At 36.2% G+C, this 27,404-nt stretch overlaps 1 protein-coding gene across 1 annotated transcript in view; it reads left to right on the forward strand.

Moving 5' to 3' along the window:
- The window catches only part of IL1RAPL1 (interleukin 1 receptor accessory protein like 1), a 1,253,736-nt gene that overhangs the window by 1,204,983 nt on the left and 21,349 nt on the right, over nt 1-27,404 (forward strand). Inside the window, exons 7-9 of the mRNA XM_017672859.3 lie at nt 1,011-1,143; nt 3,029-3,174; nt 25,686-25,829. Coding sequence (XP_017528348.3) covers nt 1,011-1,143; nt 3,029-3,174; nt 25,686-25,829 — 423 coding nt within the window. The remainder of the gene's footprint in view (nt 1-1,010; nt 1,144-3,028; nt 3,175-25,685; nt 25,830-27,404) is intronic.

The following is a 27,404-nucleotide window of genomic DNA, read 5'->3' on the forward strand; positions in this document are numbered from 1 at the left end:
GATTTTATGGAAGGGAGAAAGCTTGCATGTGTCAGATGCCAACAAAGCTGTCGCTGGGGCCTAGTTTGCGGCCCCTCATGTAGCACCCACCCTGAGAGTTCCCCTGACCCAGTCCAAGCTGGAGGAGGCCTCCCTTTCATTCCCCATTATCTAGCTCCACCTGGAGGCAGCAAGATCTTAATACTAGTATTTCTAGAATATTCAGCACTCTTATGTCTTGAGGAAACCTGGTGTTTGCAAAATGGCATAACCTTTCCAGAAATAAACCTTACTTTTGCAGGCATTAAATTCATTTCCACCTTTAATCAGGGACCCCCACTTACTTTTAGTAATCTACCAATCTGTATTCACAATTACCAAGGTCTCTCCCGAGCAGCGTATTGAAAGAAACTAATCTCCACAGTAGGGTCATTGATTTTACATCTAAAAAAAATCCCCAATACTTATTCTCGTGAGTTGTTCATTTGCTTTTTTAATGTGTGTTTCTACCTGCTACTGTGTTGGTTTCCTTAATTAAAATATTCCTTATGCAGAAAAAATATTTTTAAAACATTTTGGGGGGCATCCTGGATTTACAGCCCTTTTTTTACCCATCCAGACATTTTGTTCCCTTTCTGTTTCCCACATTCACGACTGAGAAACACCTTCTACCTGCCTTATAAAATCTTATCATTATGAACGTTATCTACCCTTGATGTCATGCTTTGCGAATGGCATACCACCTCTGTCAATATCTAATTATGTGAAAACATCAGGCAAGCCTAAATGGAAGAACCTTCCGTAAAACAGCTGACCAGTCTTCAAAATCTTATAAATAACTCTTATTCCATTAAATAAGCTGTCAAAAGCACACATTCTATAAATTTGACAAAGGTTAATAATACCTGGAAAGATATTATTTTAGATGTTTCATTAAATCCATGAAATGATTAAAATGTTACCTGCCAGTTTGCCAAAAATAAGAGTGTGCAAACAGTTATATAACATATTTCTGTCACTTCTCTCCATAGGTGACTCAGCTAATCTAACCTGCAGAGCTTTCTTTGGGTATAGCGGAGATGTCAGTCCTCTAATTTACTGGATGAAGGGAGAGAAGTTTATTGAAGATCTGGATGAAAATCGAGTTTGGGAAAGTGACATCAGGTAGAGTATTTTTTTCTTTTAACTTGTATAGTCCATATTAATATTTGCTTTGTTAGTGACTAGCAAGTCAGCTAAAAGAAAAGAAGGGCTTTTTTTATGTTTGTTCTATTCTTATAATAAAAAAAATTCTCAACACTTAGTAGCAAACAGGCAAAACACTGTTATGGGGTTAGCTGTGGAATTGCAAAACATGAATGTCATTTGCAAAGAATTTAAGGGAAATAGAAAAGAATTTTAAACTAAGGAAGATAGTGAGTGTGAGACCAAAATACCATCAAATATGGAAAATGTAGTATTGTGCCATTTGTTTGGAAGAGCTCTTTTTTAATTTTTGAGAGGAAATATTAAGGTACTAGGTCTCAACCACACACAATTTCTTTCACTTCTTTTGTAACTTTTTACATATATCAGTTATCAAGTAGTCTGTAAAGCACTCGAGAAGGAATGATAAAGGATACACAAAATGTTTTTATTACCTCCTTTAGTCTGACTTTAAGGCCTAAATATTAATATAGTGGGAATGACAGGAAATAGCTATTCCAAATACCATCTGTTTTGAGGGCCTCATGCTTAAAATTAAGCCTCTTTTAAAAATATTATTCATTTCTTAGTTCATTTACTTTAAAGTTTTGAGGTATTCACTTATGACTAAAATTATGCTTGGACATAGATATGATTTTTAATCATAATGCAAATAAGCAAGCATATTAATAATGATTAAGTTATAACTGAATCAAAATGCTGGTCATGTGTAAACATTTTCCCATTTAAAGATCACATTTCTGGGTATATATGAGCATTTTTTTTATATATATGAGCATTTTGAGACTTGATCAAAGGTGGAAGAGAAAAAGGTTTTCAGTAGAAAATAAAAACATACAAAACTGTCATATAAGGTTATTTCTACTGGGATCTTCTTCCTGGCAATGAACACACAAGAGTATTACGCTCCAACTGGGTTCTGAAATGCTCAGATGGGCAGTTATCCAGTATGTACTAAAACGTTGCTCTGCTGTTTTTCATATTTACAACTTCACTATTATCTTTTTACCCATTCATTTTGCAAGGCTAAAGTTAAGGAAAGACAATAAGCCTCCTAACTTTTACCCTTTCTCTTTCTTGTGGGTGCTCAGGAAAGGTTCTTGAAAGGCATTTTTCTTTAATTCTACATTAGGAAGGGTTGTGCAGAGATGAATTTCCAAACAGATGGGAGGGTGGAGGTGGAAACATTGCAAGCAGGGAAGGGAACCCTGCTTTTAAGTTTTCCATTTGCTCTGAAAGATTGCAAAAAATCTTTGACAGTGAGGTTGCTAAGTGTTTACCATTAATTTTAAATGTCAGAATTAAACACTTCATCAGAACATTTAGTCTACAGGTTTATAATTTTGTATTTCTTTAAAAAGAGGCAATTGATTTGTGTCATTTTTAAAAAAACAGGCTGGAGGTTTCAACTGAAATGTCAAAATAGCTCAGAAATTTTCTACACTTCCCTTTGCACATTAACCTGCCGTATTAGTCCTGCAGCCTAAGGCATTAGAATTTCTTACCTCACCTTTACATCATATTTCTTCTTAAAGGGAAAGCAATTTGTAAACTTCTTCAAGGTCTCTCTCACCTCTTTATTAGGACAGTGTGATTGTCCTGCTAAGAGAGATAATTAACTGCAACTTCATTAGCATCTACAAAGACAAGGTCCTCTTTAGAAGTGAAGAAGAAAAGGGCATGATATCATTTAATTAAGATAGCATCAATCCATAGCCAAGTTTTAAGCACAGATTCTATAGGTATTTTCACATCAGATTCAGATGCATCTCATTTGTTTTCTTTTTCGTGTATGTGTATGTTTGTGTGGGACTTTTTTGTTTCGTTTTGCTTTGTATTTTAGAATTCTCAAGGAGCATCTTGGGGAACAGGAAGTTTCCATCTCGTTAATTGTGGACTCAGTAGAGGAAGGTGACTTGGGAAATTACTCCTGTTACGTTGAAAATGGGAATGGACGTCGGCATGCCAGCGTTCTCCTTCACAAACGCGGTGAGTGAAACCTTCTAAGTTTGAGTGGTTGACTGAATCTCTAATAGAAGAGAAATAATTGGGAACCAAAAAAATTGCATTTTTGTTTTCTATGCAAATGTATCCTCAATAAAATAATCACAGTGGCATTAGGGCCGCCAAGGCAGATAACACAGGGGATGGGTGCCTAGGCTCAGGCTCTAGAGTCAAATTTGGATTCCTAGCTGTGCTTCAATGTCAACTGTATAACCTGGACCGTGGAACCTGACTCCCATATATGGAATGAGGAACTAATAGTATCAATCTTCGGTGTGTTCTAAGGATGAAAGAAGACAAGAAATGTGAAGAGATTGGCACAGAGCCTATACACAGTGTTGGGGAGGAAGAAATTTCCTCTACCCTTCCAGGTTCTTCTAACTGATCTAAGAATCAAACTGACATGAGACAGATTAACAAGAAAAAAAGAAAGTTTAATTATGTATGTAGACATTAGATTCCAAAGACAGGGAGAATGAAGAATATATATGTCATCCTGACCTAAGGAGAAGGAAGTAGGGGGCTGGGACTTTAAAGGGAAAGGGAAGCAATTCACAGGAATATGAAAGAGTATATGTTTGGGAAACAATGTTTGTTGGGCCACACAGAAGCAATGAGACATAGAGAGGGATTTTAACAATCTAGCTTTGCCACATCCCTAACTGTCTACCACACCTAGTTCATATTATAAAGTAGTTATCTAAGGTGATAGCTCTCTTGCTGCAAACTGATTAAAAATAATCAAAAGAGTTTTAAGTCAAAGACTGTGCTTCTTATTGAAAGGTTGTTCCTTTAGTGTAAGAATGTCTCATGGATTCCCTACGGCAGTACTTTGTGGCCTTTTTTTCTGCCTTGGATAACTTTTTCATATGTAATATCCTCCCATGATTAATATAATTAATTAATTTATTTATTTATTATTCAGTAATGAATTGTTATCCAATTGTTACTCATCAATAATAATTCAAGTAAAACAGGTTTTGCTTGAATGCACCTGCTGCATTAAATCTCATTCCACAGCAGCCCCAACCCCTTACACATGGAGTTAAAATATATATAAATATATATTGAATTATTTGAAATTAAGACAATTGTAAAATTTGAGCCATGCTTTTTAGTTGGTGAAATTTTTCATGTGCATTACAAGAGAAAAATATGTTTTTTCTATATTATGCTAAGTGAAAATTGTTGAGTTTTTGGAACAAGTACACTTGATGTTCTCTTAGCAAATGTACGAGGATTTTAACCTTGAAGCACATATTTAATCCTACACTCTTTGAAGTTGGAAAAGAATGTTGAAGACTGTTCCTCCCACTTCATTGGGCAATAGATTCCCTTTGAATAATGTTACTGAAAAGTATTAAAGCAGACACCTCTGTTGTCAAGATGACTAAAATATTAAAATAATGTATTTTTTGGCTGTGTGAGTTAGAGGGGAAAGGTATGCAGCAGCTAGCAATATTATTGTTTCTTTCCCTAGTTTAATATCTATATTCAGTCAGTGAAGATATTTAAAGTAGAAATATTATGTATATGAAAGGACAAAAATAGCTTTTCAGGGTTGGAAGCAGCTTAAATGTTGTATATTTTAACTACATCTTCCCAAGTGATCTATAATTTATACGAGATTATATTCCCTCTCAAGGAAGCCAGTTTCTATCTTTGGAAAACCAATTAGAAAGCATTCCTGTTTCACTGTTTACCCCTTGACCCCAGTTCTACACTTTTAATCTCTCTTTCCCAAAACAGCCCTTCAAAAGTTTGATGACGGTCACCACGATCCTTCTGTGCCTTTACTTCCCTAGGTTCAGCATCTTTAATTCCTTGTATTCGTTCTTCCTTTGTGTGGATAAAACATTTTCACCATTCTGGTCACTTTCTTGAATATGCTTTAAATTAAGGAGTCTGAATTATTCTGCAAGTGGACAGAAGATTTATGGCACATATAAAAACCTGTTGACTTGGACAGCATATATTTCTTTTTAGGACAAAGTAGGAATGACAGTTAAGTAGCAATAACATGGAGAGAGGGGAAGGAAAATGAGTTGTATCTAAGGAGGATATGGCTATTATAGCCCTGTCCTGGCAGACCATCATGCAGCCAGGAAGGGTCAAACACCCCCAGGGTATTTTTAGCATGTGTGACTTAAGGTCAGGTTGCCTGTAACTACGATAGCTTCCAAAATGTTTCCCAATACTATCTGATTCCCTAACAATGAACAAGAAAATGTAGCCAATATTAGAACACTCGTCAATACTTATATTTTCCACAGTGGCTTTCAAATATGTATTTATACCAACAGCATTTTATTCTTAATAAAATGAAAGCATTAAGTAGCTAAAAAGAGTCCTTCAAGGTCATGGCCTCCAAAAGTCCCTCCTAAAGTTAGCATGTGCCTTCCTTTTCAGGGACCTGCAGTAAATGAGTCATCAATTCAGAAAGGCAGCATGCATGTAATCTCCTGCCCTTAAGAGGCTTACAGTCATATAGAATGACCTATCCCAACCCTCTTTGGGAAAAAAGGACTTTGGTTAACATAAGGCAAACCTTCAACTTCACCAGCCCTGCAAGGTTTGGGAGGTCAGGGCACGGCACATAGAAGCTGATAATTTGGGTCTTTGATCATAGGGTCCCTGAAAGAGTCAAATTGCTGTCATGTGAGCAATTATGTAATTATCAAATGAGTTGCTATATTACTCAAAAGACTAAAGTTCAGAAGGAACTGGAAGCTGTCCCATTAATCATATTTTCTACCATTGACTTATAAATCCTTTATCTTACAGGCCTTCAAAGTCTTCCTTTTTAAGCCTCCCTAGACAGATATGTTAAAGCATTTGATGCATACAGATCCTATAAACCAGAAACTATCAGTTCTCATGACAGGTAAACTTGCCAGGACGCACTTTTGCCAAAGTTACTTAAGCGTTTTTTTCCTCTTAGTGTTATCTTTTGTTTAGTGTGTTGACAATAAACATTATGTTAAAGCCCTGCATGGGTGGTATATGTGATGCCAGGGTTCTTGTTCATGAAGCCGAAGAATGAGCTTCACAAACACTCAAAGTAGGAGAGCAAGGTACAGGCTTTTATTTAGAAATAAAGTGAGAGAACAGAGCTCCTGGCTCACACCAGGAGGGGACAAGAGAGCCCCTAGTGGTGCGTTGTCTAGGGGGTTTTGCAGGCAGCTGAGGATTTTTTGAGAACGTCAAAAAGAAGGCTTAGGGGTGTGGACTTGTACCACCTGCCCTGTCCTCAAGGTAGGCTGGGTCATAGTGTGGTTGCTGGCGCTGACAGCGGAGTCACGGGTTATGCTGATACCCTTGCAGAACACTCAGACATTCCAGGCCAAGTTGCTCCTGGTCTTTTGACCTTTAACTGATCTCACTGAAGATGTCTATGTTCTTAGGTATCTTTCCCTAGAGAATTAGTGTGACCTTGACTTTGCATAATGCTTAGCACAGAGTTTCAATAGGGACTTCTTTGCCCATTGTTACATTGCTCTGACAGTAAATATTCCACCCTGCTTTTCCCAGAGGCCCTCACCCTACTCCAACTACACCCATGCTCCCTGTCTCATATGTAGAGGCGGAAAAATTTCCCTTCTTCCCTTCTAGGTTCTTTGGCTGGTCTAGTGATTAAATTGAGACAGGACAGATTAACAGGAAAAAAACAAATTTAATTTTGTACCTATTTAACTCAAAGGCAGGTTGGGCAGTTGAGGCTTATCTGCCATCCTGAGCTCAGGGGTGGGACAGGAGCCTGGGGCTTAAAGGGGAGGAGGGTGATTCACAGGACCATAAGAAGAGCAGATATTTGATAATTAGATGTTTGCCCTGCCATTCAGACAGGTCTTTCAGATAAAAGTTATCTCTTAGTAATAGCTGTCTGTCTGGACCAGGCCCCCTTAACCTAAATTCTTTTAAGTAGTTAAGGAAGAAGTAAAGGTATTTCTTAAGTCTGTTGAGCCTTGGTAGCCTTCAACTAAAAATAATCCACATGCCAAAGCGATACATTTCAGGGTGACAAAACCTGCTCCCCTTCTTATGGATTCTCTGAGACATTACTCACATATATCAAATGAGTCTTCCTTAAAGCCAAGAGGATACTACAATAAATAATTCACCTAGGATTAAGCTAGGCTGGATTCTGGGCCAGCCTTTTATCTTTAAAAAAAATCTTAATTTCACAAAATCTGGCTGAAAATTTACCAGGAAATTTGACCATAGAAAAGGTTTCTATGAGGATATTTCAAGTTGTTGATTCCGGCAGCCAGGGAAGGTACTTGGACAATTGGGATCATATCAGACCTGCAATATAGATACATTTTTGAGTACTCTACAAAGAACTAGATTATGCAGTGAAAGAAAGACAAAGAATGAAGGGGTAAGGGCCATGGGGCCAGTGCCTTACCCCTCCTTCCTCACTCTAGCCCCTGGCCCAGAAAGCTTGTAAGTGAGGCCCTTGCTTCAAAAAGAACCAAAGAGAAAAGATGACACATTCACTACTGTATGAATTTCTTGTTTCCAGTATTGTCTCAATTGAATTCCATGTTGAAGTCTCTAAATCTTATACCCACCTGCCTTTGCTTGGGTTTCTGAATGCTCCTGCCTGACTTAACATGCATCAAATATATATCTTCAGTTTCCCTCCAAAGCCCTGACTTTTCTTATTCCCTCCATTTTTTAGGTTTTCCATTTCCTTGACACAAACAGCTCTCCAGATGTATACTCAGCAGCATTTTGCTCTGGTCTCAGGCCCACTGACTCTCGCACCCACTAGGCAGTCCTAAATTTCTTCTTGATGCTCTGTTTTTCATCCATACTGTAACTCTGGATGAGCTCACAATGTGGTCATGTTTACTATCTGGAGCAAAGTAATTGAATGGTTAAGGGTGTAGATTCTGGAGCAAGGCTGTCTGTTCAAAACTCCACAGTGCTTAATCTGTACTTAGTCAGTGATTAAATCTGTGCTTAATCTCTGCTAACCTCAAATTTCTCTTCTATAAAATGGAAATGATAGTAGGTATCTATCAGAGCAGCCATGAGGATTAAATCAACTAATATATGTCAATAAGTATCACAATGTCTGACATGTATTTATCACCCAATAAATGCCAGCAGTATTACATGATTTCTCTGCTTCAGCTATGTGATATTCTGTGTAATTTAGGGTGCAGCAATAATGTGTTCCATTAAAAACTCCCTCAGATCTAATTTATCTTTCATTAAAATGGCCAGCTTTAGCTCCAGCAATTTTGTTCCATTGAATCTATATTTTACCTTATAACAGATTAACTTTAAACTGCTGTCCTAAAGGAGATCTCCATTCATTTAGTCATGCATTTAATGATAATTATTAAGAACCTACTACGTGTCTGGCACTCATAAAATTAAATGAACAGGAAATAAGAACCAATATAATTTAGAATGCAATCATCTACTTTTTAAATTACATTGATATTAAGCATTCCTAATATAGAATTGTGCTTCTAGGGAATGTTTAGCTTTGAAATTGTCACATTAAGGAAACGTTCATTAACAATCGTGTTCTGAATGGTTATGTTTAGATATATTGATTGCAATAATATGGCAATTCATTCATCATGAAGTAGTTTGGGAACTAGCAAAGTATCTTATTTGAGAGACTAGCACTAGTTAGTAATGATGAACATCAAGGTTTTCTCTATTCCCCCTCAAACCCATTTTAAGTCTTGCACAATGCACTCTCTCTCTCCCTCCAAAGAACGTAATCAATAGGAATTAGACTTGCTCAATAAACTCCCTAGTCCTCAGAATATCTTTAGTAATGCAGTTAACATGCACATCATTTAGGATGCATTGTGTTAAGCCAGATGAATTTATACCCACTGGACTCCTTATCCCTTCTTGTAATGAATTATTTTTGTAATATGCGCCCCTATCCTTGTTAGTATTTACCTAGAGCATTTATTTACTGAGAGTTTCAGCGAGACCATAGAACTATTTAAACCACTCTCAGAGCTCATCATTTGACATCTTTGACCACTGATTGCAGAATATGAAGTCAAACTTTGCCCAGGCATCAAAACCTCCTACCTTTCTTTGTGGTGGCATCTCCCTAGAAAGACAATGACCCATTTAAAACTGAATAGGCATCCAACAACTTGCTTTTACTGAGTTGTTGCTGTGGAGGAGGAAAAATACTTTTCTCTCTACTTTTCTAGGTTCTTGGCTGATACCTTCCTATAATAAGAAACCAGATTAACAGGAGAACAACCAGCAGAAATTTAATACCATGCACACCTCCTGTGTACATAAGAGTCACCCGAGAAAACTAAGTTACTCCCCAAAGTGGCCTAAGCCACCACCTTAAATGCCCTCTCCAGCTAAGACTAAAGAAGGTGATAGAGATTAAGAGTTTATGGGAGGTGACCAGGCAAAGCACGGTAAACAAGGGTAAAGTTTTTATCCAGATTTAAGTCTTTGCCTTCTGCACTGATAAGAGTTTCTAGAGATTTGGAGTCATCTTTCTCTTGCTAGTGCAGTGGGGTGACATTCTTACAAATGGAGATTTCTCTCATATATAAATGTCTTTTACAAAAGAGTAGCTTCTACTAGGTTTTCAGAACTTCTCTTCTATCTGCAATTTCTCCAAAATAATCACCTAAAACAATCTTCACACCAAAGGAAGCATATTTTGGGATAGTATATTCTGCTCCCCTTCATTGCTTATGCAATGCCAAAACATGAGGAAACTTTAGTTAGGTTGCTGCAGCATCTCTAAATCAGAGCCATCAGGTTTAACATATTTTCTTCTTGAATAAGATCTGACATTTTGTAGTCAAAGTCTTCTTCTATTGTATAAGTTTTTCTTGCTTCTTTGATCCTTAATTGTATAAGACATCTAAACAGGCAAACAGCCCAATTCTTTTTTTTTTAATTGATGACTAACACCAAAACTGAAAAACATACTTGGAGGAATATGTACATGCCAGGAGCACAAATTGTCTTATACTAATAATTTTCTACCTTTGAGTTTCTTGATATGGACATTCCAACAAGGTTACTTGATTGCCACCATAATTACAAGCATGAAAACTAACCTTTTGGGCTATTTCGTTAGACATAGAATATATGATTTACATGAAATTAACTCCAAATTATTTTTATCTCAATACTGGAATATCTTTTCAAAGGTCTTTTGATCCTAGTTGATCAGCTGCAGTATGGAGATATTTTATACAGCATAGTTTTGCCTTTTGGTCATTTTGGTCATTCAGTTTTCTTAGGTGTGAACTAGAATATCCAAGCAGCATCTTTGTTAGGAAAGAAAAAGACCATTGTTTTCAGATGACTAGTTTATTTCTCAATAAGTATAGGGAAAATGGAAATTCCATGGCCAGGATTCTCACCTGATCCTAATTTTCCCCATTGTATACGTGCGATGAAGTAATATTTAGCCTACTTCATAAGTGCATACATGTATACCCATTGGTGATAAGCCATTACTGCCAGTATTGATATAAGAAGAGTTCCACCCATTGCTAGGAGGAGAGGGAAGCAGGAGAGTGGGGCCTAGAGAACAGAGCAGAGTCTGGAGAACCTGGAGCAGAGGCTGAGCCAAGGACAGATACAAGGCAGATGTGGTTCCAGCTCACAACCTACTGCCGTGAGAATAAAGCTTGGTATGAGTCCCTTTTTACCCTCAATGTTCCATTGTCATTATTCAGTCTCTATGAATCCATAGTGAACTTTTATGGAGTGGGAAACCCCTCCACCTAGAGCTACAATAAGTAACAAGGGATGATCCTGGATAAAACCAATTTGGGGAGCCAAGAATAATGAACTTTCAGTTTTTATCATTCTTGTTGAACTAATCATGGGCCAAAGCTCTTAGTGTTTAATTACACAGTTATAGTCCTCAGAAGTCTCTTATTTGCTTTATTGACTTTTTCGCTTATTTTTCTAACTAAATGTTAAACTCTTGATAAAGATTTTTAACTTGTACTCTTCTGTTACATGACTTGATAAAGGTAACCCACTTCATAAATGTATTGACTGTGATGATTAAATGTATTCTGAGTAATGTAAATTTTGTCTGTAGCAGGATTTTTCAATCTCGTCAGTACTGACATTTTGGGCTGGGTAAATCTTTGTTGTAGGGGACTGTCCTATATATTGTAGGATTTTTAGCAGTATTCCTAGGTTCTACCCATTAGATGCCAATAGTACCTTCCCCAGTCATGACAGCCAAAAATGTCTCTGAATATTGTCAAATGTCTTCAGGGGCAAAATTGCCGCAGGTTGAAAACCCCTGCCTACAATATGGTATCAGAAGCACAGGTGTTTTCATCTAGAAAAGCCTCTAAGATTATACACAATGTGGTTGGAAGGTCAATAGAATGGGAATTGACAACAGTTAGATTCCTTGTATTTCTACTCTTGGAGAGTCAACTAGAAATCTCTAAAGCAGCACTTCACAATCTTTTTTTGTTGTTATTACAATCTTTACAGTGTGCACAAATCACCTAGGGAATATGATAAAAAGTGATTTTGAATTCATCAGTCTGGAGAGACTCCCAGGATTTGAATTTCAAACACGTTCTTTATTGATGCTGATGCTGCTGGTCTATGGGCCACAGTTGGCATACCAAGGTCTTTGCCTAGACAATAGATCCTCTAATAAAGTTGACAGCATATCTAATAGGTAAAAAGCAACTAGCTCTCTTGAGTTCACTGTTTCCATGAGAGAGGAATGAAAGAGGAATATAGCCAGTCAGTGGGACTAATTCCAACTAATTGCCTCATTCTTTTTACATGGTCAGCACCTTTGAACCTATTTGAACATTAGTACATTGCCCTCACACTCCACTCTTAATGAGGTTACTTGCCTCATGTATTCAGTGAAATTGGGCTTTCTAGAACACATTTGCTACCCAGAGAGATGGCTGAGAGGACACTCTCTTCAAGTATTAAATAATTAATGATTGTGCATTGAGCATTGACTCCCCTATACAGAAAGTTATTGTTGTTAACAACCATTTGATCAATAAATATGAGAGATGCCCTCTCAAAAAAAAAATGAAGATTACCCTTATTGTTGGACACAGTTTCTATATATGCCTTTTTTAAAATGAGAAATCCACTTAGGAAAATATCTGAACAATATATATATGGATATATACATATATTTCAGCCTATACAAATAGACTATATATAGTGTTCATTCTATGCAAGTAGCATTTACAAAGGAGGAACAAGATAGATGACGGGTAGTAAATACTGCTAATTTCCTGCTTTGAACACTTGTATTTAGCTAAATCTCAATTAGGTGTAGTAAGGAAAGGCAGACATAATATGTATGAGAACCGAATCTCCACATTTATTGGTTAATGGTATGACTGCGAAACAGATGAAGAAAAAATAATGCAGTAACACAACATGGGTAAACATTTCCTACATGTTCAAAAGTTCAATTCATTTTAACAGGCATCTGTCTAGCATTTAGCAGCAGAAGTTATAAAACACAAGTAAACCTAATGTGAGAGCAGAGGGAATCTACTGGAACTCAGATTAGAAAATGACAAACAGGCAGTTTAAAAAAATAATCACTCAGTCTAAAATATTTGCAAGAAGCCCACTGATATCATCTAGCACACACAACACAACTCCACATATGTGATTAGAAAGCACTACCAGGATAGCATATTCATGGCCACTACCCACTGACACACCACTCACTCTTTCTCAGAGCCACCTTATTGTTTGCATTATTTTTAGGTCAAAATAACCTGTTAACCATGCCTATTTCACTGGCAGGCTGCTTAAAGATGATTTGAATAATGCTATTGTAGAAAAAGGAACAAATCAGTCCCAGTCACCAACTATATATTAAGTGCCAGCTATGGGCAAAGCACTGGGTTAGGTGTCCTTAGTAGTCGAGTCACTGCCACCAGAGAGATGTCTACCACCACCCTGGTGCATTAAAGTAACATTGTTGGGGAGAGGGAGATGGCTGTGCATTTTTACAGCTGTGGATTCCTGCACTCAGTTGAGAAATGGTACAACTGGGTCATAAAATGCAAGGTACAACTTTTAATACGCAGTTCTTATATATCGAACTTTGACAACAGGTCAGTAAAGTGAGAAATTAGACATGACACATAAAAATGCTACCTACTCTCTCAGGTCATATAATGGGAAAAAATGTGTTGATTTCCAATAAATTACCATGGTAACTTAGATTTTAATGTTGAGAATTATATTTGCCATCCGTAAAAAATATGTTAGCTGTTTGTCTCTACTTTTAGGGCACATATACTATTTTTAGCATGTGTTCTATGAAGAATAATATATCTGAAGGTTGACTTCTCTAAATCAGAAGAGGACACGTAAATGCTATTAAAATAGATTTTATTTTTACTTCACACACAAAAAAACCCACTCGTATATTTAAGAAAGCACAAAAAGGTCATTTTAAAAACCACCCAAGAATGATTACCATGAATTGATATTTGATATGAGTGAGGAGTGACTGAAAAGAAATTGTGGACTGTGGTGAAAAAGTTACCTGGGAGTGTTTTGTTTTTGACTCTTCATTTGTGTGTAATCTAAAGCAAGTTTCTTTGTGTCATTGTTCTTCATTTTTATCATTTGTAAACTAATTGCCCTGAAGTCCCAGTGCAAGAATCGTCTAAGAACATATTAAACCCTGGAGATACAATAGTATGTATTAGTCCATTTGTCAGATTTTATAGAGTCTCTGAGTTTTGAGTCTTTGTATTTCATTTTGCAAATCTTGAAAGTGGAATGAAGTGGTTGCTTTCCCAGGGGATTTTCTTATGGTTTTAACTGTTTGTAAAGTTAACTCAGATCCTTAAATGACAAGTTCCTGTAAATGCAAAATAGAAATTACAATTCCTTAAGCTATGTAACTACAGTTAAAAGTACTGACCAGTAATTACTGCCAAGTTCATGGAAACTGAAGTGGAAGAGGCCATTACCAAAGCCTAAAAGAATGACGCATAAATTTCCTGACTTAAGTAAGTTTTGAATTCTAATTTTAGTATGCAATATAAAGTTAATATCAATTGTAAACTCATTTATACTATCTGACAGTTTCAAGGTAATGTCTTACAACTGCTTGGGTGTATAGAGGCAGAAAAAATTTCCCTTCCTCCCTTCTTTAACTAAAATAATAATTAAGTTGACATAAGGCAGATTAAGAGGAGAAAAATTTTATGTCATACATATTGGAGTCCTATAAAAATATGAGACCCTGGGGCAAACCAGGCAGTTGAGGCTTATCTGCCATCCTGAGCTAAGGAGGGGGACAGGGGCCTGGGCCTCTGTGGGGAGGAGGGTGATTGACAGGATGATAAGAAGAGCAGATGTTTGGGAATTAGATGTTTGTCCTACCAAACAGATGGGTCACTCAGATAAAAAGTTGTCTCTGGTAATGGCTCTCTTTCTGGGCCAGGCACCCTCGTCTAAACTCTTTTAGATAATTAAGGGAGAGGTAAAAGTTTTTTCTGAGTCTGCTGGGTCTTGATTGCCTTCAACTCAGAATAATCCACCTGCTAAAGTGGCGCATTTTGGGTTGGCATATTCTGCTCCCCTTCAGGCACACTTCTAATTCTCCCCAAGTGAACAAATATGTCTGTATTATATAAATATCTCAGTTTTGAAAATAGCTTAAAGGAATACGTTAAAAATACTCCAATAAAAAGCTGCCTTCTACAGTAGACTTCTGTCGGTGGCAACTCAGCCACATAAAAATAGCTATAATAAAATGTATTGTCAACTGTTGACTACTCACATCCCAGATTAATTTGCTCATCTGTAAAACAATGCAATTAGACTAAATGAAATTTGAAATCTATACCTTCCCTAAAACAGGATTGTGTTTGAACCTACTTTCTGAGTGAATATCTGTAAACTGTTTCCAAAAATGATTATGGTTCATATAGAGAAAACCTCCATAGTGGTGTTAAATAATTCCCGTTAGACTTGCCTTGCTGAATCAGGCATCTATAAATGATAGTGGAATAAATAGATATGTGAATAAAAAATTAATCAGGCTGAAGAGCTTACTATGAGGACTCTTAGCAGCACACAGATTATAAACCACCTTGGACAAATCCATCCCAAACTAACCAGAGTAAAAAGCAAACTATAATCTGTTTTGGAGTATTAACATGTAAAGCTACAGGTCACTTGCTTCTGTTAAGGTTACATGAAAACCTAATATACTAGAAAAATATGCATAAAAAAATTAACTGAAGTAGTAAGAGTAGTTATCTCAGGGTTGTATGATTCCATGTGACCTTTAATTTCTTCTTATCATTTTTATAATTTTCTAAGTCTTTACAGTAAGTGTGTTTTACAGAGTTAGGAAGAAAAGGTGAGAAAAAATTAATTATTTTGGTACACCCACTGAAAAAATGTTTAATGCTTTCAGGAAACCTATCATTAATCTGTTTGCTATAAAATCCAATTACTTACACATTTTAAAACTGTATTCAAACCTTTTGCTTCACTGTGCATTCTTGCTCCCACTTTATGTCTGTCTAGGTTAGAAAACATTGTGTTGTAGTAGACATTATCTTCTCAAACCACTGCTAATTTTCATGCACCAAAAATCAATACATAAAGTGAGACAGTAAGATAATGTTTCATTCATTGTGAAGCAGGGCCATGTTATTGCCATTTTGGCAAAAGAGAACTCACCAGTGAGGACCTGCCTTTCATAGATCCCAACTAAACAGGCCAGCACACTATATAACCACCCACTTTATTCTCAACGTTGTCATGGTTTAAAGAGCCATTTACTGTTCCCTTAGGAGGCGTCAAGGAATGGCAGGTTCTGCTACTGGGAGTTCCCTAAACACGCCTATCTCTTCATAGAATGTTAACAGGAGAAAAGAACTGAACTAAGTGTTCCTAAATTCTGCACTAGTATCTCTTCACAAAATGAAAAAGGAAGGCAAACTTAATGTCTTCCTCAGTATTTTTATGTGTTCGGAACACAGAGAGTGATCAAAAAGATTCAAGAGAGATAAGAAATGGACTGTTCTGTTGCTTTCATTGAGGGAAATGAACCAGCTTATGGTTTGATTTTTGTTTTTGCCTTAATAGTCTCTACCATTGTGGAATCACCAAAATTCTGAATGAAACTTGTCTCATGAAAGAAACAACTTTTGCCAAACACATTTTATTCTAGTACTTTCAATAATTGGGAAATATGTTAAAAACCTAAAGGAAGAAAATTATAGTAGCATAAATTCTGAAGTTGATCACAGCGTCCCATTTTTTATATTTCAGTGCAATCAGTTTTTACATGTGTTATATATTTTATAAATCTGTTTCCAGCAATTGAATATACCACAAATCATCAGACAGGGTGTTTTTTTAAAGAAGGGTTCACTGTTTCTGCAGAAAACATGGCTCCTTCTATTAGTTTATCCAAGCAGTCCCAATGTTCTGGGTCCTTTGGCCAATCCAAAGCATTCCCTGTGGTAGACCAAATCATTCTAACAGTGACAGTGCATCCTCTGATGGAGGATTGCTTTCAGGATAAACACTGCAGCTCTTTACAAAAAGGAATAAAATGCCAATGCTACTTTCACTCTGACAATTTCCTCTCAAGAGATGGTTTATAGCATTACATCTGTGCCTATTTGTTGAGAAGGAAATTCCTAATAGAGAGAAAGCAAATACGTTTTCTTCCAAGAGGTTTTCTTTTAGGCACCAGTGAAGTTTGACACCTTGATATCCAACAGGCCTGTCTTCTAATCTGGTCACCTGAGGCCTAATTTGCTCTTTATTATAGCATTGTCCTCCTTCTGTGATTTCTCCTCATCGTATTCAATATCATGAGACCTAAGACGAAGGAGGCCCCATCTGAATACTTTGTATGTTTGTATGTATATGCAAACACATAAGTGGTCTGTGTACATCCCACACTGTGGCCTTTAGATAGACCTATTTCAAACACTGCTTTTATAATCCAAAGGGGAAATGCTTTCAGCAATAAAGCTCTGTCTGTGTTAGCAATGCCACACTGTACTTTTTGAAAATACATATGTCAATTTTCTACGAGGGAGAATCATTGTTCTATTTTTCTGACCTAATTTTGGGAAACCTGGCTTAATTGAGACCATGAATTCTTCAGACAAATATTTGTTGACAAGGTACATACTAGTTGTTTTGAAAAGAAAAAAAAATAACATATTCTAGCTGAGAAATCAAAACATGAATTTGCTTATCATCACCCATCACACCATACATTTGCTTTCCCTGTACTCCACAGGAAATGACTTGGCAAAAACTTCTGCAGGCACTGTCCTACACTGTGCCACCCAGTGTCCAGTCCCTCTCCCTATAATCTCCTAACAGAAACACAAACATGCACATATACAACACCCCAAGTGAATTGCTCACCTGACCCATGGTTATGATACTTAGAGGAAAGCATTTCTTATACCCATAGGAAAGGCCTAGCAGAGTGGCACTTAGGTGCACACTAAATAGTAGTTTTTATTGTCATGTTATTAAATATCTACTTACATGCCTGAATCTGCAACTAGACATGAGCTCCTTTAAGGCAAGAAGCAAATTTCATCCGTCATTTTATTACTAGGACTCAAAGCATTTAAGGCACATTCAAAGCACTTATTAACAAAAGTAAATTTATTGAATGAATGAGTGAAAAGAAAAAAATGAATAATATCAAAGATACAAGGTAATACATGATTGGTTTCTAAATGCCAAGTGAATACAAACCTTTCTAGTTTTGTAAGTCTATACAAAACTATATTGTCATTGGATTTATGAATAAAAGAACATTTCTAAATCTGTACTATGAAGTTGACCATTTTTCCATAGAATGAAGTATGATTGCCAAATTAATGGGCTGTATATTAATAATTATACCTCATCAGTTGCTTGAACCTCATGATACATTGGCTGGAAAACATGTTTCACAGAGATATTCTTGGAATTTTAGAGTGGGAACCCATAAAAATCTAACTTTTAATTAGAAATTTGAGTGCTCTTCATTCATTCAACAAATACTCATTAAGTACCTATGTGTCAGACAGTTTTCAAGTCACTTGAGATAGATCAATAAAAAATATGAACAAAATAGATAAAAGAAACCTCACCCTGATAGAATTTAGATCCTGGTGGGAGGAGACAGACAGTAAACAATAATAAACTTACTAATAAGCAAATGAAATATTTTGTTGCAATTAAGGTGAAGTAATTATTTTTAATGTAAAACCATCAACAAAAGTAAATGATATAATGCAATATAGTAAGTCACCAAAAAAACTACAGAAGATACATTTTCTAAGGAGTCTAATCACTTTCAGTTGGAAAAATTTTATTGAAAGTATGGATCTTAGCCTTAACTTTCAGGATTATTGATAGGGTTTTGATAAATGGGAAGGAGAAGTTCTAGGTTGGTCCAGAATTGGTGAAATCCATGTCAAATTCAATTCACATTGGAGGGGTTATTTTAGTTGGAGGTTAATCAGCTACTTCAATTAAAGGAGTATGGACCTCAAATGCTAACATAAAGGTTTCGGACTTTCTTCCATGAAGAGTGTAGATCAGCTAACAATTACTGAAGAAAATCCAAGTACATACATGTTTTTGAAAGATTAAACTGAAGGTTTTGTGCAGATTATATTAGAATAGCTGGAAATAATACAATTTTAATCCAAAACTGGTCAGCCTAAAATATCCTCTATTTACAATAACACTGGCAATAACGTGATCTTACATTCGTTCTTGGATTTTTTAACTTTTATTTTGAAAAAACAACTGCAGACATTACGAAAAACTGCAAGAATACTACAATAAATTTCCACCTATCCTCTTCAACTAGATTCACCAATCATTAACAGTTTGCCCCATTTGCCTTATCTCTCTTTTCATCTGGTAGGTAAATAAAAAGATAGAGCTACACAATGTATACAGACACACAACGCATATTATTGCTGAGCCACATGATAGAAAATTGCAGACATCATGACTAAATTCTTCAGTGTGACTCTCCTAAGTAGGATATTTTCTTATATAACCAAAGTATATTTATCAGATTCGAGAAAATGAAAATTGATGGAAAGCTTCCAATAGATAGTCTGTTTTCACTTTTCAAAGACTGTTCCAATAATATTTTGTATTTCCCATCCAGGACTGACTGCACATTGCATTTAGAGGTCTTTTTAGTCACTTTTAATCTGGGATTGTTCCTCAGCCTTTCTTTGTCATTCATGGCATTAACATTTTTGAAGTTTAGAAACCAGATTTTATTTTTTATAAACTGTCCCTCAGTGACATGTTCCTAATAGTTCTTTCTTTTTTTTGGATATTTACCTGTTTCTGGCTGGAATGCTACGTAAATGACATTGTGCCTTCTCAGTGCATCAGAACAGGAGGTACATGATGTCAGTTTGTCCCATTAATGGTGATGTTAATTTTGATCGCTTCCTTAAAATGGTGTTTATTTTTCCTTTAATCACTAATAGATAACCAGGGGGGAAGTACTTTAAGACAGTATGAATATCCTTTGTGTGATATTTCCCCCAATAATCTTAGCATCTGTTGATAATTCTTGCCCACATAAATTAATAGTGGGATGACTGAAGAAGGGTAATTTCTAACTCTATTATTCCTTCTGTATTTACCAAGTGGCATTCTGGTTTAGCTAAGGGAGAGCTTTCCTTTTTATTTGTGTGTTCATAATTAATATGAACTCATGAATTCATATTTTCTCAGCTACTGTCATTATTCATGTTAATACATACCACTTAGGAATATTCCCTCCTTCATTGAAAAACAAAACAAAATAAAACTTAATAGCCTTTCTGTCTGGTTGGGAAGAAAAAAAGTACCCTGCAAGGGTAGGCTGTAGCTAACTGTCTAGAGATTGATGCATTCTTTTCCTCTACTCTTTCATTTTATTTTTGATTCTTTGTTGTTTATGAACATGTAACATTTCAGTTCCAAGGGCTTATGGGAGCTTAGTCTAACTAGACATTAATGATGGGTCCTAGTCAATGACCATATTTGCATTCTTGATTGACAGTAAGTAAAAGAAGTTTATTTGATACTTTTGCTTAAAACCTCTTTCTAAAATGGCAAAATATACTATTTTGAAGGTAATATTTGCCCAGATGTTTGGTTGCACAGATCAAGCTGCTACATTTAGAGACCATTTTCATTATTCTTATTCTTATTTTTATTTGGCATACACTGCCTTGTTCCAAAAAAACACTTTAGCAAGAGCTAGACTCCTATATTTACATAGTAGTTTATACCTTCCTGAAACATTTTCTTGCAATTATGTGAATAGCAATTCAGTTTCTTAATGTGTTACCAAAAAAAAAATTATAACTGCTTCTAAATTGCGTTGATGTATTATAGAATTGAGTTGAATATCTTTGTAGGCTGAGCATAATTATCCTCCTGCCAGGAACAAATAAGTTATACTGCTCCAGAGAAATAAATATGCATATGAATTTATGTGGATGGATAAATCCTTATAAAGTTTAGCTCTTTATAACACAATGAGAGAAGAAGAAATGTACTTGGTGAGGCTAATGAATAAACTGGGATCATTACATTGTCTATCATGCATTTCCCCCACAAACTTGCGTTTTCTGCATATAAATCAGGGCAGAGCATTTCAACGGACTTTATATAATGAATGAAGTAATTTTAGGGTGAACTATATAAGAATAAGCCACCTAAAATCTTCAGTTATACTTTAAGCAAGATTTGATAAATATAAATACATGTAGAGATACAAAATAAAAACTCTAAGTGAAAAGTTCCAAACTACATATAAAATTTTGATTTACTTTGCTAACATCTTTTACCTCTTCCATGATATCTAGCAGAAAAATTTTGCAAACAATATTACCAGATACAGGCTAATAAAAGAAAGGGATCCTAAACTACCATGGGTAATTGCCACAAGATTAGTGTAAACCAAAGGTATTTATTATTTGCAATGTAATCCAATATACTAAGAGATGGCATGCGCTTTATTTTAATTAGCTGTTTCTTTTAAAGCGTTGCTCAGTGCAACTGTCTTGATAAGAAAAAATTGTAGTCATTGCTCAAAATGCTTGTAGCAAATCTAGTTTTAAATTGAAGCAATTTATTCCGAAAGCAGTCTACTATTGCAGCAATAATCAATGTATTTTCCCTTAGCCCATACTGCAGCTTTCCAAGGACTATTTTTAATTGCCTGTAACTAAATGACTGCCGGTGCCCTTAAATGTAATTCTTTGGCACTTATTCATTTGTTGTGTTTAATCAAATGCCATTTTCCCTTAGGTTTTGCCTAGCAAGTTGGCTTTACAATTTTCAATATTCAATCTCAGTCCCTTAAAGGGAGCCAAGTCTATCATCTTAACAAAATAATGCAAAGACTAAACAGATTTTAAAAGGTCTGCAGTTTCTCTTTCCGTCCTCTGATGTTGAATTGTGCTGAAATGGAATCTTTTTAGTTTTTAAATGCTGCCACTCCAGGCAACTTGAACTTGAGCTGAAAAGCAGATCCCATTTCAAAGGGAAAATGACATTTTCTGGGGTAACACCTTTCACATTGTAAATATAAAATACAGCAGTGGGCCCAAATCATTTCTTTTATGTTTTCTTGACCCAATGTATAAGCAATAATAGGTAGCACTCATATTAATGAATGTGTCCAGCTTGGAGCAAAGAATATAGAAACTAAATCTAATATGCCATTTTCTTTTGGAGAGTTTACACCTGCTATATAAATCAATATGATAAACTTAAATGGAAAAAATTTTAACCTGCACATATTTATAATATGAAGGCATGTGAATTACCTCTGCGTAAAAATAATGTAGTAACCGAGGAGTAGGCCCTGGTGTGTGTGTTGTGGGGAAAGACACATTTCTGACTTCCAAGGACATTATAAGAACACTATGCTTCTGCATGTAATACTACAGAAATTTCTGGGGGAAATCTGAGATACTTTCAGGATCTCAGGATAAATTAGGTCCTTGTAACTGCTGTCTCTTTGGACCAGTTTTTGGTAAGTCTGATTAGTAAATGACTATCACATGGCTCAGAAGACTTCTTGTTGCTTACTGCTCATACTCTAGCTATATGTAACTTTTCATATGTTTGTACCTTAAAGGAGGGATTCATGTGACGTCAGGCCATTTCCTTAAGGTTAAGCTCCATCACCGTGCTCTCTTTTCCTCATTACATTTCTGACAATGCTATTGATTGCCCTATTAAATAGTGTATTTGAAGTAATGTATATGGTTTTCTGAGTGGCTCATGACATCTAGCAATTGGAATAATTCACAGTTGGCCAATTCTCTAAAAATAAGGACTTACTTGCATATAATTTTTCTCTAACTTAACACATATTCAATTGTTGAAAGTTCAAAGAAATGTGTGTAGAGACCAGTATCATAAATACTATCTGAAGAAAATGAGAATTCTGCATATTACATTAGTAGGAGTATGTTTCAGGCACAGTTTTAATATATGAAATTAGAAAACAGAATGATTATTTCAAAACTTTTTGACTAGATATGGGCATGTAAGGCATGCTAGATGTGTAGGCTGGTGCCATGCCTCCAGAATTAAAAGGTTTGCTTGGAGGCACCATAGAAGAACCATTAACCTGCCTGCGCAATTATCTGCTGCACAGCAGCTGTCCAGACTCCCAGCTCTCTTTACAGCTTCTCCCCACTAAGGTGTTGGCTCAGAATTTATAACGGCTCCTTTTTTAAAAATCCGATTTTTAAAGAATTGAAGTGTGATTAACATAAGATAAAATGCATAGATGTTACGTGTTCAGTTCAATGAATTTTGACAGATGTGTATACTTGTGTATCCACACCCAACAAAAAAGCACAGAATATTTCTTCACCGTAGAAAGTTCCCTCTTGTCCCTTTCCCATAAATTTTCACAACACCCATCCACAAAGCATCCCTGTTGTTGCTCCTATCACTGCGTTTTGTTTTGGCCCATTCTTAAATTTCATTTAAACAGAATCATACAGAAGGCGTTACATGTATCAGTGGTTTATTCTTTTTACTGCTGAGTATTGTCTGTCATAGGGACACACAATAGTTTATTCATTATCTCCTGTTAATGAACATTTGGGTTGCTTCCATTTGTGGGTACTACGAATAAGACTGCTCTGCCCATTCTGTACTCGTCTTCTTGTGGACATCTGGGCATATTTCCTTTGGATAAACACCTAGGAGTGTAATTCTAGTCATAAGGTCGATTCATATTTATTAGACTCTACCCCAAATTTTCTAATTCAGTAGTACCATTGGGCACTTCGACTAGTAGTGTTTGAGAGTATAAGTGAAGTATTCTCCATTATTTTCCATTTCTTTTCTCATAGGGGGAATTTTAGAGTGATAGATTCCAAGTGTTTAATATATGAAATTAGAAAACAGAATGAATCTTAAAAGGAATTGCTGTCCAAATGCTTCACTCTCCCAGCATATCCAGGATAATTTAAATCCAATTTTTCTGGTGTATAAATACACCTATGGGCACAAATTAGTTTTATTCAGGTTTCTGTGTGTGGTGGAGTTTACCTCATATCCTAAGAGAACAAGAGCCACAGCATTATCTACCCACCAACTGTTTCTATTCCCATAGTAGTAGGAAAACATTATGCTGAAGAGCATTTTGTGTCTCATTCCTGGTACTTTTGTATAAGATCTTGTGTAGCCCCTCACAAGGTTCAGCAGATAAAGCTGTCTGATATTTATAAAAACAAAATATAAAAATTTCCTGGCAGTACTTTTCAATGTGTCACACTTCATATTAATTTGCTTAGACTCTAAAGGATGTAATAACTCACTTTATTTTTCTTTCATAAATTCAGGAAGTCTAATCACTTTTAATAAGATTTTCTTCCATTTCGCATTTAATTTTAATAAGAGAAAGAATACACTTGATTAAACAGTAGTTATGTGTTTTTTTTAATTACACAGTTGAATTAGACATGGAGGACTAGTTATGAGAAATCTGGCTGAGTTTTTTTTCTGTAATTATTACAGGAAAAGTGACATCATGGGCAAACACACACACACACACACGCACATGCAAACATAAAATGTTCTTGTGAGAAAATGGTTTCCATGCTTTGCAGGTTATTCATCACCAATATGCAGTGCACTCGTGCTGATTTCACCCCATTTGTGAGATCTTCAGGAATTGATCTTACCACCCAAGAGTAGTTGTTATGCACAACTACAGATTATTTTAAAGTTCTCAGTACAAGCCTACATTGACTATGTTACAAAATTAGATTATCCATTGATGGATTCTAAATTGCAGAATTAAAAATACCATTATTTTAGAGCTATAGTTTCAGGAATATTTATATTTAGTGGTAATTGAGGAAACCAGCACTTTTCAAAGTAGTCGTCAACTGCAGGGAACAGTGGGTACCCATCAGCAGCAACGTTCAGACTGTGATGATCAGGGACAACATGCACACACGAGCACTTAGTTAACATGAGTCTCAAAATCTGTGCCTTTTTTCTTAATGTTTAAATACCAGTAACCTTGATTTTGTGAAAATGTCCATGAACTCTCAAGGAGAAAAAGGAAGTGAATATTTTATCTCCCAAATTGCCTGTAATTTCCTGATGTAATATAGACATTCAGTAGGAAAAAGAACATGGATACATGAAAAGCAAGGAAATTCCTTTTGGGTAGAGTGTAGTACTATGCCAAGTAAAAGGGGAAACAAAGGAAAAGCCACAAAGCTTACAGCACCTCAGTGAAAGGAAAATACTACCAACATCGTCTGGGATGACATCCACCATGGGGCCTACTTCTTAAGCCCAAGTAAGTATTTAGCCTCCAGGACTGGTCAGCCACATGGACACCACTCTACTCAGAAAGACACGGGACAGGCGTCATTGCTCCTGGCAGGAGCCAGCCGACAGTATTCATTAGGTGGTCCACCTGACACTGTATTCAACAGGTGACACTGCCCTTCAGGAACTGTGCTGGTTGACCCCTTAGTTCTAAACCCCAGGTGACAGCATAGGTGGGAAGGACCAAGATTCACACTGGGTGAGTTCAGAAGCCACAGGAACCAATATTTCTTTTCTCAATCCCATAAGCATAGATTGCAGGATTCCCCCAAAGGATATGTGTATATATAAGAGTTACAATGCTCAAGACAAAAATTCTAGTTTCCAATCAGTTCTTTGTAATTGTCTCAGTGCAAATATAATCTACCAACATAAATTCATTTGTACCATAAGCAATGTTGCTTAGCAACACAGTTACCACATACTACCTTACCTGGTTACCAAGGAAACAGAGCTAGAAAGGTCAAATTCTCATGCAGAAAGGGAAGGGGTAGTGTTAATCTATTACCCGCATCTGGTCTCATCCACAGAACTGTGAAATCAAGTTGAATATATGACTTTGGACGTGAATTTGGTATAATTCCCTCCTGTGATCTTGTTCCTAGAACTAATGTACACAGTTGAACTTGCTGGAGGGCTCGGTGCTATCCTTTTGCTGCTTGTTTGTTTGGTGACCATCTACAAGTGTTACAAGATAGAAATCATGCTTTTCTACAGGAATCATTTTGGGGCTGAGGAACTGGATGGAGGTAAGATGAGCTCCTGCTTTCCACGTACTTTCTGAATATCCTCATTCGTTTCCTGCCTTTGTTTTATTGAGGGGAGAGAATAACCATTGGCAGCAGTTCTTACACCTTCTCCAAAGTGTTCAGTTTGTAAATTCATCTTTACTACAAAGCTACATGTGTGATGCTTTGAAGCCAATAGCTATTTTCCTCCAAAAATTGTAAAGCAACACCTACCCTTTTCAGAATCCTATTCCAAACAAGACTCGTGGATTACAAAAGCTGATGGCAATGCCGTCTGAGTGTTCACTTTCCCTCACCTTGTAAGTAGTACTAAAAGGCCAGCTTTACTTTTCTGGAGATAAGGAGTGTCTCTTAATTGTTTTCCCTAGCCCAGTAGTTTGAAATGAATCTCCATGTGTTTCTTGTTTAAACTGACCAATTCTCATAAACTAAACCAAATATCTTAGAATTCATTCAGTAGTCTTTTCAATCCTGTTTACTTAGTTATATTTAGACAAGCCAATTTTTATTTCACGTGTGGACCAACAGATAGGAAAGTGCACAAGCACATTGTTTTGATAATATTTTTACTCAAAATGGACAAATAAATATCATTTTCATAGAAATCATAATTATTATTTGCCCCCTCTGGTCAGTCCTGAATATGTGTACACTTTAAGAGGAATTTGGGATCCATAAGACAGAGTTCTCCAATCCACCCATTAGAGGACTTAAGCTTTTTCCTTTTTTGGTCATTTGGAAGCAATTGATACAAAAGATAAATTTGCAATAGACGAAGCAAATGCAAACTGACAGGAATAGCGCAGATGGGAAAGGTTTCTTGATCATATTTATCAACTTTTTTTCATTGACAGTCAGTTTTGCACTAAGTGGCACCCAAGAAAATGGAGCAACTGCCCACATTACCACATTTCCAGGGCCCTCTAGTATGAATCCACAGGGAGAACTCTAGAATGTCAGACCTGTGAGAGGAGCAGTGTACTCAGCGTGCCTACCTCTCCTCCCTGTTTAACCTTCTCCCCTTCCCATTAGGGTGACATCTGTGCTATAGCAAAACTGCTTTTCTTTTGTTTTTTAATTTGTAAGTGATTTCCTGTTTATTCTTTGTTTGTAACTTTCTTGCCTGTTCATACAAATTAGTAATTTTTTTGCTACTGCTTCAAAGACGTATGGGAAAATTGTTGGTGTCAGAGCTATTACTGTTGAATGAGTACCAAGCAAAGTGCTAGGCATTCTTCAAATCATTCTTACCTAATCCTCATAATGTTCGGAGATCTGTATTATAATCTCCATTTTATCGATAAGGCAACCGAGGCTCCCAGAGATTAAACAACTTGCTGAAGAAGATAATGCAGTATTACAGTAAGTGGCCAAGATAGGATTTGAAAATAGGTCTATTTTCAATGCCTTTATTTTATTGAACACTGAGTCCACTATTTTTTACCTTTTAAAAATGTAGTATGTTCAGTATTATCTAAAGATCTCTTTGCACAAGTAACACAGTAGAAGGTGTTTGAAAAAGCAGGTTACCTGAACAAGTCTCACTTTATCTATGAATCCTGTTTTGAACATGAC

The sequence above is a fragment of the Manis javanica genome, chromosome X, assembly GCF_040802235.1.
Source record: "Manis javanica isolate MJ-LG chromosome X, MJ_LKY, whole genome shotgun sequence".
NCBI lineage: Eukaryota > Metazoa > Chordata > Mammalia > Pholidota > Manidae > Manis > Manis javanica.